Source organism: Mustelus asterias, chromosome 31 (genome assembly GCF_964213995.1).
Source record: "Mustelus asterias chromosome 31, sMusAst1.hap1.1, whole genome shotgun sequence".
In the NCBI taxonomy this organism is placed as follows: Eukaryota; Metazoa; Chordata; class Chondrichthyes; order Carcharhiniformes; family Triakidae; genus Mustelus; species Mustelus asterias.
The window spans coordinates 122,620-135,961 of NC_135831.1; the positions used below are offsets into that span (position 1 = coordinate 122,620).

Genomic DNA, 13,342 nt, shown 5'->3' on the forward strand with positions numbered 1-13,342 from the left:
GGGGAGACTAAGTGGGTTAGGATTATATTCACTGGAGTTTAGAAGAGTGAGGGGGGATCTCATAGAAACTTATAAAATTCTAACTGGGTTAGACAGGGTAGATTCAGAAAGAATGTTCCCGATGGTGGGGGGAGTCCAGAACTAGGGGTCATAGTTTGAGGAGAAGGGGTAAACCTTTTAGAACTGACGTGAGGAGAAATTTCTTCACCCAGAGGGTGGTGAATGTGTGGAATTCACTCCCACAGAAAGTAGCTGAGGCCAAAACGTTGTGTGGTTTCAGGAAGAAATTAGATATCGCTCTTGGGGCTAAAGGGATCGGGGGATATAGGGGGGAAGGGGGGGGAATCAAGATATTGAATTGGATGATAAGCCATGAACAAAATGAATGGGGGAGCAGGCTGGAAGGGCCGAATGGCCTCCTCCTGCTTCTAGTTTCTGGGTTTCTATTCCTCAGTTAGACTCCCAACCTTAAAGGGGCTGTTAAATGGCTAGCTATTCCAACTGCTGATCACTGTTAATTGAGTCAGAAGTCTCACAACACCAGGTTAAAGTCCAACAGGTTTATTTAGAATCGTGAGCTTTCAGAGTGCTGCCCCATCATTGGGTGAGTCGGGAGCGGCGCTCCGAAAGCTCACGGTTCCAAATAAACCTGTTGGACTTTAACCTGGCGTTGTGAGACTTCTTACTGTGCCCACCCCCAGTCCAACACCGGCATCTCCACATCGTGGCTGTTCATTGACACTTTGTTCTTTTATCTTTCTGAGTTGTTACCTTTATAATAGTTAATAAACTTGTGAATTCATCGTTTAAAGTGTTCCTTCTCGCTGGGTGGTTAATCCTCTAGGACCTGATGTGATTTGTGATAAGGGTCTGGGTTCCTATAAGTAAAAAAAACAAGTTATAATTGTGAATGACACATCCCTGTCAGGGAAATTCCTGTTACATGGTAAATATTCTCTCTCCAGGTTTTCCAACAATGTTGCAGACCAGAGCAGAACTTATCAAGTTTTTGACCATGATTATATTTACCTGTTCCGGCAGGCACGCCGCGGTGAATACTGGACAGGTAACCTCCCATTCCACCAAAATAACTTTCATTTGATTTATTATTGTCACATGTACTGGGATACAGTGAAAAGTATTGTTTCTTGTGCGCTATACAGACAAAGCATACCGTTCATAGAAAAGGAAAGAAGGGAATGCAGAAAGCAGTGTTACAGTCATAGCTAGGGTGTAGAGAAATATCAGCTTAATGACAGCAGCAGGGAAGAAGCTGTTCTTGAGTCGGTCGGTACGTGACCTCGGACTTTTGTATCTTTTTTCCGACGGAAGAAGGTGGAAGAGAGAATGTCCGGGGTGCGTGGGGTCCTTGATTATGTTGGCTGCTTTTCCCCGAGGCAGCGGGAAGTGTAGACAGTGTCAGTGGATGGGAGGCTGGTTTGCGTGATGGACTGGGCTACATTACAGTGACATGGGCTACAATAACTTGACACTCTGAACAGACAGAACTGAATTGCGGACCGTAGTGGAGGCACAGTGACACAGTGGATTTGTTACCAGACAAGTAATCCCAAAGATTTGAGCTTGAATCCCTCCCTGGTGAAATCTGAATTCCGGAAGAACCTGGAATTTAAGCTCGAAAGGCGACCTCAAAAATATTGTCATAAACCCATCTGGTTCATTAAAGTCTCTTTAAGGAAGGAAATCTGCCACCCTTAGCTGATCTGACCAACACATGACTCCATGCTCTTTGAAATAACAATTGGGGATGGCCAAATGTGTGACGGCCACATCTGTCAATGGATAGAACAAAATAGAGATAAACACCAGTGTCTGGGACACAAGGAAACAGCCAACAGCCTGTGACTTTTCACAATGTAAACCTGATGGAGTAAACCGCTATCTGTTGCTGCATCTCTTTGTCCTTTGTATCCGGCCTTCTGGGACTGAGCCCTCAATCTGAGTTCCTCGGTCCTTGCGGGATCTTTCCAATGGAAATTGGGCGGGGGGGGAGGGGGGGCGGCGGCACGGGTGCAAGGTGGGGGGGGAATGATTAGCCATTTCCCTGTGAGGTTCAGCTGTCACAAATCCAAATGACAAACTCATGGCTCACCCTAGAAACAGTTTCAATTTGGTTCTGGGTCTCTCAATGGAACCTTGGGGCAGCACGGTGGCACAGTGGGTTAGCGCTGCTGCCTCACAGCGTCAGGGACCCGGGTTCAATCCCAGCGGCACGGTGGCACAGTGGGTTAGCGCTGCTGCCTCACAGCGTCAGGGACCCGGGTTCAATCCCAGCAGCACGGTGGCACAGTGGGTTGGCGCTGCTGCCTCACAGCGTCAGGGACCCGGGTTCAATCCCAGCGGCACGGTGGCACAGTGGGTTGGCACTGCTGCCTCACAGCGTCAGGGACCCGGGTTCAATCCCAGCGGCACGGTGGCACAGTGGGTTAGCGCTGCTGCCTCACAGCGCCAGGGACCCGGGTTCAATCCCAGTGGCACGGTGGCACAGTGGGTTAGCGCTGCTGCCTCACAGCGCCAGGGACCCGGGTTCAATCCCAGTGGCACAGTGGGTTAGCACTGCTGCCTCACAGCGTCAGGGACCCGGGTTCAATCCCAGCGGCACGGTGGCACAGTGGGTTAGCGCTGCTGCCTCACAGCGTCAGGGACCCGGGTTCAATCCCAGCGGCACGGTGGCACAGTGGGTTAGCGCTGCTGCCTCACAGCGTCAGGGACCCGGGTTCAATCCCAGCGGCACGGTGGCACAGTGGGTTAACACTGCTGCCTCACAGCGCCAGGGATCCGGGTTCAATCCCAGTGGCACGGTGGCACAGTGGGTTAGCGCTGCTGCCTCACAGCGCCAGGGACCCGGGTTCAATCCCAGTGGCACGGTGGCACAGTGGGTTAGCGCTGCTGCCTCACAGCGCCAGGGACCTGGGTTCGATTCCGGCTTCGGGTTACTGTCTGTGTGGAGTTTGCACATTCTCCCCGTGTCTGCGTGGGTTTCCTCTGGGTGCTCCGGTTTCCTCCCACAGTCCAAAGATGTGTGGGTTACGTGGATTGGCCATGCAAAATTGTCCCTTCATGTCCAAAGATCCCATAGAATTCCTACAGTGCAGGAGGAGGCGATTCGGTCCATCGAGTCTGCATCAACCACAATCCCAACCAGCCCCTATCCCCATAACCCTAGGCATTTACCCGAGCTAATCCCCCTGACACTAAGAGGCAATTTAGCACGGCCAGCCCACCCAACCAGCACATCTTTGGACTGTGGGAGGAAACTGGAGCACCCGGAGGAAACCCACGCAGACACGGAGAACGTGAAAACTCACACAAGCCGGGAATTGAACCCGGGTCCCTGGCGCTGTGAGGCAGCAGTGCTAACCCACTGTGTCACCGTGCCGCCCAAATGTGCAGGTTAGGTGGATTGGCCGTGCTAAATTGCCCCTTATTGTGCAAAGATGTGCAGGTTAGGGGGATTGGCCATGCTAAATTGCCCCTTATTGTGCAAAGATGTGCAGGTTAGGGGGATTGGCCATGCTAAATTGCCCCTTATTGTGCAAAGATGTGCAGGTTAGGGGGATTGGCCATGCTAAATTGCCCCTTATTGTGCAAAGATGTGCAGGTTAGGGGGATTGGCCATGCTAAATTGCCCCTTATTGTGCAAAGATGTGCAGGTTAGGGGGATTAGCCATGCTAAATTGCCCCTTAGTGTCCAAAGATGTGCAGGTGAGGGGGATTGGCCATGGTAAGTTGTCCCTTAGTGTCCAAAGATGTGCAGGTTAGGGGGATTTGCGGGGTAAATGTATGAGTTACAGGGATAGGCTGGGGGTTGGGCCTGGGTAAGATACTCTGTCAGACAGTCAGAGTGGATCCAATGGGCCGAATGGCCTCCTTCTTCACTGTAGGGATTCTATGACTGTTGGATCAGTTATCAGGTTGACTGAGTGAAGATCAGTAATCGCTGTTTCTCCTGCTTGGTCACTTTGCCAGTTTGATTGGGGCTCCTGGATGCCAAATAACCCATCGACGATGCAGAAACCAGCACCCAGCGAGAAGGGCAAGACCGGGATGTTCGATATTATGTGCACACTGCCTGGGATACAGGGAACAGCGATAGTGGTAGCCACCATCTATCTGCTCAGTAAGACATCGCCCTCTGCAGTAAGTAGCAGCAATAACCCCCAATCCTCAGACAACAAACAAGCAACCACCCTTCATCAAACGTGAATTATTGTAAGAGGGGGGTGATTTCCCATTGGTTGCTGCTGGGATCTTCCAGCGCCGCTGATATCTACGGCATTTTACGGGGCTGACCCACCCCGGGCATTGGGGAACCCACCTGGGCGAGGGGAGGGGGGGATATCTCTTCAATGGGACCAGAAGATCCCGCTGTCAGGAAGGCAGGGGCACAGTGGTATTGTCACTGGGCTAGTAATCCAGAGACCCAGAGTAATGTTCTGGGGACCCGGGTTCGAATCCCGCCACGGCAGATGATGGAATTTGAATTCACAGTCAGAGTCATAGAGGTTTACAGCATGGAAACAGGCCCTTCGGCCCAACTTGTCCATGCCGCCCTTTTTTTTAAAACCCCTAAGCTAGTCCCAATTGCCCGCGTTTGCCCCATATCCCTCTATACCCATCGTACCCATGTAATTGTCTAAATGCTTTTTAAAAGATAAAATTGTACCCGCCTCTACTACTGCCTCTGGCAGCTTGTTCCAGACACTCACCACCCTCTGTGTGAAAAAATTGCCCCTCTGGACACTTTTGTATCTCTCTCCTCTCACCTTAAACCTATGCCCTCTAGTTTTAGACTCCCCTACCTTTGGGAAAAGATATTGACTATCTAGCTGATCTGTGCCCCTCATTATTTTATAGACCTCTATAAGATCACCCCTCAGCCTCCTACGCTCCAGAGAAAAAAGTCCCAGTCTATCCAGCCTCTCCTTGTAACTCAATCCATCAAGTCCCGGTAGCATCCTAGTAAATCTTTTCTGCACTCTTTCTCGATTAATAATATCCTTTCTATAATAGGGTGACCAGAATTGCACACAGTATTCCAAGTGTGGCCTTACCAATGTCTTGTACAACTTTAACAAGATGTTCCAACTCCTGTATTCAATGTTCTGACCGATGAAACCAAGCATGCCGAATGCCTTCTTCACCACTCTGTCCACCTGTGAGTCCACTTTCAAGGAGCTATGAACATGTCCCCCTAGATCTCTTTGTTCTGTAACTCTCCCCAACGCCCTACCATTAACTGAGTAAGTCCTGTCCTGGTTCAATCTACCAAAATGCATCACCTCGCATTTGTCTAAATTAAACTCCATCTGCCATTCGTCAGCCCATTGGCCCAATTGTTCAAGATCCCGTTGCAATTAGAGATAACTTTCTTCACTGTTCACTGTGCCACCAATCTTGGGTGTCATCTGCAAACTTACTAACCATGCCTCCTATATTCTCATCCAAATCATTAATATAAATGACAAATAACAGTGGGCCCAGCACTGATCCCTGAGGCACACCGCTGGTCACAGGCCTCCAGTTTGAAAAACAACTCTCTACAACCACCCTCTGGCTTCTGTCAAGAAGCCAATTTTGTATCCATTTAGATACCTCACCCTGAATCCCGTGAGATTTAACCTTATGCAACAACCTACCATGCGGTACCTTGTCAAAGGCCTTGCTAAAGTCCATGTAGACAACATCAACTGCACTGCCCTCATCTACCTTCTTGGTTACCCCTTCAAAAAACTCAAATTTGTGAGACATGATTTTCCACTCATAAAGCCATGCTGACTGTCCCTAATCAGTACTTGCGTCTCTAAATGCCTGTAGATCCTGTCTCTCAAAATACCTTCCAACAATTTACCCACCACAGATGTGAGGCTCACTGGCCTGTAGTTCCCAGGCTTTTCCCTGCAGCCCTTTTTAAACAAAGGCACAACATTTGCCACTCTCCAATCTTCAGGCACCTCACCCGTGACTATTGATGATTCAAATATCTCGGCAAGAGGACCCGCAATTTCCTCCCGAGCCTCCCACAACGTCCTGGGATACACTTCATCAGGTCCCGGGGATTTATCTACCTTGATGCACTTTAAGACTTCCAGCACCTCCTTCTCTGTAATATGTACACTCCTCAAGACATCACTATTTATTTCCCCAAGTTCCCTAACATCCATGCTTTTCTCAACAGTAAATACTGATAAGAAATATTCATTTAGGATCTCGCCCATCTCTTGTGGATCCGCACATTGATGACCTTGTTGATCCTTAAGAGGCCCTACTCTCTCCCTTGTTACTCTTTTGCCCTTTATGAATTTGCAGAAGCTCTTTGGATTCTCCTTTGCCTTATCTGCCAAAACAATTTTGTGTCCCCTTTTTGCCCTCCTGATCTCTCTCTTAACTCTACTCCTACACTCCCTATACTCCAAGAGATTCATTTGGTCCCAGCTGCCTATGTACGTCATGTGCCTCTTTCTTCTTCTTGAACAGGGCCTCAATGTCCCGAGTCATCCAGGGTTCCCGACTTCTGACAGCCTTGCCCTTCACTCTAAGAGAAATGTGTTTACCTTGAACCCTGGTTAACACACTTTTGAAAGCGTGCCACTTACCAGACGTCCCTTTGCCTTCCCACAGACTCCCCCAATTAACTTGAAAGTTCCTGCCTGATACCATCAAAATTGGCCTTGCCCCAATTTTGGAATTTTAACTTTTGGGCCAGACCTATCATTCTTCATAGCTATCTTAAAACTAATAGAATTATGGTCACTGGTCCCAAAGTGATCCCTCACTAACACTTCTGTCACCTGCCCTTCCTTATTTCCCAAGAGGAGGTCATGTTTTACCCCCTCTCTAGTCGGGCCATCCACATACTGAATGAGAAATTCCTCCTGAATACTCTCAACAAATTTCTCGCCATCCAACCCTCTAATACTATGGCTGTCCCAGTCAATGTTGGGAAAATTAAAATCTACGACTATTACCACCCTCTTTTTCTTGGAGCTATCTGTAATCTCCTTACATATTTGCTCCTCAATTTCCCACTGACTATTTGGGGGCCTATAGCACAACCCTATTGAAGTGATTTTCCCCTTCTTATTTCTCAGTTCCACCTATATAGACTCAGTGGCCGAACCCTCGGATATATCCCCTCTCAGTACGGCCGTGATGCTTTCCCTAATCAAAAGTGCAACTCCCCCTCCTCTCTTACCTCCTATTCTATCTTTCCGATAGCATCTGTACCCTGGAACATTAAGCTGCCAGTCCTGTCCCTCCCTTAGCCATGTTTCAGTAATTGCTATAATATCCCAGTCCCATGTACCCATCCATGCCCTGAGTTCATCTGCCTTGCCTGTCAGGCCTCTTGCATTGAAATAGATGCGGTTTACATAGGATAGAACATAGAACAGTAGAGCACAGAACAGGCCCTTCGGCCCACGATGTTGTGCCGAGCTTTATCTGAAACCAAGATCAAGCTATCCCACTCCCTATCATCCTGGTGTACTCCATGTGCCTATCCAATAACCGCTTAAATGTTCCTAAAGTGGCTGACTCCACTATCACTGCAGGCAGTCCATTCCACACCCCAACCACTCTCTGCGTAAAGAACCTACCTCTGATATCCTTCCTATATCTCCCACCATGAACCCTATAGTTTTGCCCCCTTGTAATAGCTCCATCCACCCGAGGAAATAGTCTTTGAACGTTCACCCTATCTATCCCCTTCATCATTTTATAAACCTCTATTAAGTCTCCCCTCAACCTCCTCCGCTCCAGAGAGAACAGCCCTAGCTCCCTCAACCTTTCCTCATAAGACCGACCCTCCAAACCAGGCAGCATCCTGGTAAATCTCCTCTGCACTCTTTCCAGCGCTTCCACATCCTTCTTAGAGTGAGGTGACCAGAACTGCACACAATATTCCAAATGTGGTCTCACCAAGGTCCTGTACAGTTGCAGCATAACCCCGCGGCTCTTAAATTCCAACCCCCTGTTAATAAAAGCTAACACACTATAGGCCTTCTTCACAGCTCTATCCACTTGAGTGGCAACCTTCAGAGATCTGTGGATATGGACCCCAAGATCTCTCTGTTCCTCCACAGTCTTCAGAACCCTACCTTTGACCCTGTAATCCACATTTAAATTAGTCCTACCAAAATTAATCACCTCACATTTATCAGGGTTAAACTCCATTTGCCATTTTTCAGCCCAGCTTTGCATCCTATCTATGTCTCTTTGCAGTCGACAACAGCCCTCCACCTCATCCACTCCTCCACCAATCTTGGTGTCATCAGCAAATTTACTGATCCACCCTTCAGCCCCCTCCTCTAAGTCATTAATAAAAATCACAAAGAGCAGAGGACCAAGCACTGATCCCTGTGGCACTCCGCTAGCAACCTGCCTCCAGTCCGAAAATTTTCCATCCACCACCACCCTCTGTCTTCGATCAGATAGCCAGTTACCTATCCAATCGGCCAACTTTCCCTCTGTCCCACACCTCCTCACTTTCATCATAAGCCGACCATGGGGGACCTTATCAAATGCCTTACTAAAATCCATGTATATGACATCAACTGCCCTACCTCCTCAAAAAATTCAATCAAATTTGTGAGGCACGACTTGTCCTTCACGATATCCTGCTGTATCCTCTGATGGTCCTCATCGCTATCCACAAATCCACCAACCTTTGTGTTGTCCGCAAACTTACTAATCAAACCAGCGAAAGATTAGAGCAAGACGTGGGCGGCACGGTGGCACAGTGGGTTAGCACTGCTGCCTCACAGCGCCAGGGACCCGGGTTCGATTCCCGGCTTGGGTCACTGTCTGTGTGGGGTTTGCACATTCTCCTCGTGTCTGCGTGGGTTTCCTCCGGGTGCTCCGGTTTCCTCCCACAGTCCAAAGATGTGCGGGTTAGGTTGATTGGCCGTGCTAAATTGACCCTAGTATCAGGGGGACTAGCAGGGTAAATATGTAGGGCTGTGGGAATAGGGCCTGGGTAGGATTGTGGTCGGTGCAGACTCAATGGGCCAAATGGCCTCTTTCTGCACTGTCGGATTCTATGATTCAATGAAAGATTCCATGTCCACCTCTGTGACTGGAATTGCGATGTTGTTTATGTGGTGTTTCTGAGCCTGCGACTCATCACAAGAGTTGCTGTCTCTCTCCCTGCAGACGAAACTTGGAACTTACGTGGAAGAACGTTTCACTGAGGCAGAGCCGCGGGCCTGTATCGAGACCTTCCAGAAAGATCTGCAGCAAATTACCCTTGAGATTGAGAAGAGGAATGAGAGCCTGGAACTGAAGTATGAATATCTGCTGCCGGATCTAATCGAAAACAGCATTGCAATATAAAACAGGAATGTGTGTCACAGCTGACAACGGGTTGCTTTTTACGCTACGGCAGATTAGAATTCTGCAATAAAAATTATTCCAAAACGCGCAACTAAACGCTGTTAACATTTCGTAAATCCTTTCCATAATCAAATGCCTTTATATTTTTAATTTCTGTTGCTGCTTAAACTGGTGTCATTCGTGGTAGAAGGAGAGCAAATCAGGCATGAATGAGGTATAGAAAGTACAGGCTGGAAGCAGTTCGGAAAGAGGGGATATGAGAAAGCTCTGGCTGGTAAAAGTAGGGAAAATCCCAAGATATTCCATAAGAATATCAATGGGAAGAGGATAAACACAAACTGCGGATGCTGGAATCTGAAACCAAAAGAGAAAATGCTGGAAAATCTCAGCAGGTCTGGCAGCATAAGAACATAAGAACTAGGAGCGGGAGTAGGCCATCTGGCCCCTCGAGCCTGCCCCGCCATTCAATAAGATCATGGCTGATCTTTTTGTGGACTCAGCTCCACTTGCCCGCCCGCTCACCACAGCCCTTAATTCCTTTACTGTTCAAAAATGTATCTATCCTTGCCTTAAAAACATTCAATGAGGTAGCCTCACTGGGCAGGAAATTCCACAGATTCACAACCCTTTGTGTGAAGAAGTTCCTCCTCAACTCAGTCCTAAATCTGCTCCCCCTTATCTTGAGGCCATGCCCCCTAGTTCTAGTTTCACCCGCCAGTGGAAACAACTTCCCTGCTTCTATCTTATCTATTCCCTTCATAATCTTATGTTTCTATAAGATCTCCCCTCATTCTTCTGAATTCCAATAAGTATAGCCCCAGTCTACTCGGTCTCTCCTCATAAGCCAACCCTCTCAACTCCAGAATCAACCTAGTGAATCTCCTCTGCACCCCCTCCAGTGCCAGTATATCCTTTCTCAAGTAAGGAGACCAAAACTGTACACAGTACTCCAGGTGTGGCCTCACCAGCACCTTATACAGCTGCAACATAACCTCGCTGTTTTTAAACTCCATCCCTCTAGCACTGAAGGACAAAATTCCATTTGCCTTCTTAATTACCTGCTGCACCTGCAAACCAACTCCTTGAGATTCCTGCACAAGGACACCCAGGTCCCTCTGCACAGCAGCATGCTGCAATTTTTTACCATTTAAATAATAGTCCATTTTGCTGTTATTCCTACCAAAATGGATGATCTCACATTTACCAACATTGTACTCCATCTGCCAGACCCTCGCCCACTCACTTAGACTATCTATATCTCTTTGCAGACTTTCAGCATCCTCTGCACACTTTGCTCTGCCATTCATCTTAGTGTCATCTGTGAATTTTGACACACGACACTTTGTCCCCAACTCCAAATCATCTATGTAAATCATAAACAATTGCGGTCCCAACACTGATCCCTGAGACACACCACTAGTCACTGATCGCCAACCAGAAAAGCACCCATTTACCCCCACTCTTTGCTTAATCTATCCATGCTAATACATTACCCGTAACACCGTGCACCTTTATCTTATGTAGCAGTCTTTGGTGCGGCACCTTGTCAAATGCCTTCTGGAAATCCAGATACACCACATCCACAGGTTCCCTATCGTCTACTGCACATGGAACCTGTAAAGAGCTGACATTTCAAGTCAAAGCTCATGAGAAAGGGTCATCTGGACTCGAAACGTCAGCTCTTTTCTCTCCTTACAGATGCCGCCAGACGTGCTGACATTTTCCAGCATTTTCTCTTTTGGTTAAAGAGTAGGGCCCATTAGGGACCAAGGGGGCAATCTGTGTGTGGAGCCAGAGGACGTTGGTAGAGTGTTGAATGAAAACTTCACATCCATCTTCACTCAAGAAAATGAGGACGATGGTGTGGAATTCAGACAGAGAGACTGTGAGGTTCTTGAACAAGTTGACACAGGGAAGGACAAGGTATTGGAGGTGTTGACAGCCTTAAAAGTGGATAAATCTCCAGGTCCAGATGAATTGTGCCCCAGGCTGCTGTGGGAGGCAAGGGAGGAGATTGCAGGGGCTCTGGCCCAAATTTTCAATCCCTCTCTGGCCATGGGGAAGGTCATGATGTGGAGATGCCGGCGTTGGACTGGGGTGAATACAGTAAGAAGTCACACAACACCAGGTTAAAGTCCAACAGGTTTATTTGGTAGCAAACACCATTAGCTTTCGGAGCGCTGCTCCTTCGACAGATGGAGTGGAAATCTGCTCTCAAACAGTGCACAGAGACACAAAATCAAGTTACAGAATGATTAGGGATGAGGCTGTATACTAGGCGTATATTAGGCGGAATACTGATTAGGCTGTAGGGATTCGCATTCTAATCAGTATTCTGTAACTTGATTTTGTGTCTCTGTGCCCTGTTTGAGAGCACATTTCCACTCCATCTGACGAAGGAGCAGCGCTCCGAAACCTTATGGTATTTGCTACCAAATAAACCTGTTGGACTTTAACCTGGTGTTGTGAGACTTCTTACAATGGGGAAGGTGCCAGAGGACTGGAGAACAGCTAACGTGGTTCCGCTATTTAAGAAGGGTTGTAGAGATCAACCAGGGAACTAACACCAGTGAGTCTCACATCAGTGGTGGGGAAACTATTGGAGAAACGTCTGAAGGAGAGCATCTATCTTCAGTTGGAGAGGCAAAGCTTGATCAGGGATAGTCAGCATAGCTTCATCAGAGGGAGGTGACGCCTAGCAAGTGTGACGCTAGTGTGCTTTTAAGAAATTGTTTTTTTAAAAATCATGTTCTCTGCAGTTGTAAGCAGGTTTTTTTTTCATTCTTACTGGGCTGTCTGCTAGAAGTCCTTTCAGTGCTGCTTCAATGGCTTAAACGGGGTCTTGTTTATTTTTAATCTGAGCATTGACTTGGATTTTACAACTAGGTGGCAGGTCATGTGTTTTGGACAGTTTTTTGTTCTGACTTCAAGCTTGTCTGTGCGTACATCAAGAGAACTGCAGCATCCAATCAAAGGATAGTTCCAGTATCACATGAGCATTCGTATTTTCTGTGCTAAACCTGTAGCAAAGGTTTTGTTGATGGGATTTGTTTTGTTGGAACGGGATTTATCCTGGTTGTTTTTATTTCCTTGCTTGTAATTGGTAAAAGTTATTGCTAATTTTCTTTAATTCTTAAATAAACTTTGTCTGATAAAAGCTCCCTAATAGGTCACTTGTATCATACCTGGTGAAGCATCGCATGCTTATCCTAGCCAAACTCAAACTGCAAAACCTCTGATCCTTTAGATTTCAAATCTGCCAAACCTGAGCTGTGAACATGTTGGAGGTTTAATTCTTTCTCACTTCCACATGAGTGCGACACAGACATATACACATGTGTACGTGAGGACATATACACACACATGTATGTGAGGACATATACACCCGTGTACGTGAGGACATATACACCCGTGTACATGAGGACATATACACCCGTGTACGTGAGGACATATACACCCGTGTACGTGAGGACATATACACCCGTGTACGTGAGGACATATACACCCGTGTACGTGAGGACATATACACCCGTGTACGTGAGGACATATACACCCGTGTACATGAGGACATATACACACACACACTAATGCATACACGCTGTTACAGACTGTATTATGTTCCTGATTTCTCCTCTGTATCTGCCTGTAAAGAGAAAAGCGTTTTTAATGTCCCTCCTTTTTGTAAATGTTTACCCTAACTATTATATTCCAACTCCCTGTGAATAACTCGCACGGTGACTGGAGATTACGTCAAATAAACAATCGGATTATTTCACACACACAACACACGGTAGTCGGGCGACACGGTAGCACAGTGGTTAGCATTGTTGCCTCACAGCTCCAGGGACCTGGGTTTGAATCCCGGCTCGGGTCGCTGTCTGGGTGGAGTTTGCACATTGCGTGGGTTTTCTCCGGGTGCTCCGGTTTCCTCCCACAGTCCAAAGATGTGCGGGCTAGGTTGATTGGCCATTCTAAATTGCCACTTAGT

General features: G+C 47.5%; 1 protein-coding gene across 2 annotated transcripts in view; it reads left to right on the forward strand.

Annotated features, from left to right (window-relative positions):
• LOC144481747 (polyunsaturated fatty acid lipoxygenase ALOX15B-like) overlaps positions 1-13,100 on the forward strand; it is a 132,132-nt gene extending 119,032 nt beyond the window's left edge. For both annotated transcript variants that reach the window (XM_078200895.1, XM_078200894.1), the window contains exons 12-14: positions 966-1,066; positions 3,991-4,161; positions 9,175-13,100. In XM_078200895.1, coding sequence (XP_078057021.1) covers positions 966-1,066; positions 3,991-4,161; positions 9,175-9,354 — 452 coding nt within the window. In that variant the 3' untranslated portion in view covers positions 9,355-13,100. The remainder of the gene's footprint in view (positions 1-965; positions 1,067-3,990; positions 4,162-9,174) is intronic.
• The last annotated feature ends 242 nt before the right edge of the window (positions 13,101-13,342 follow it).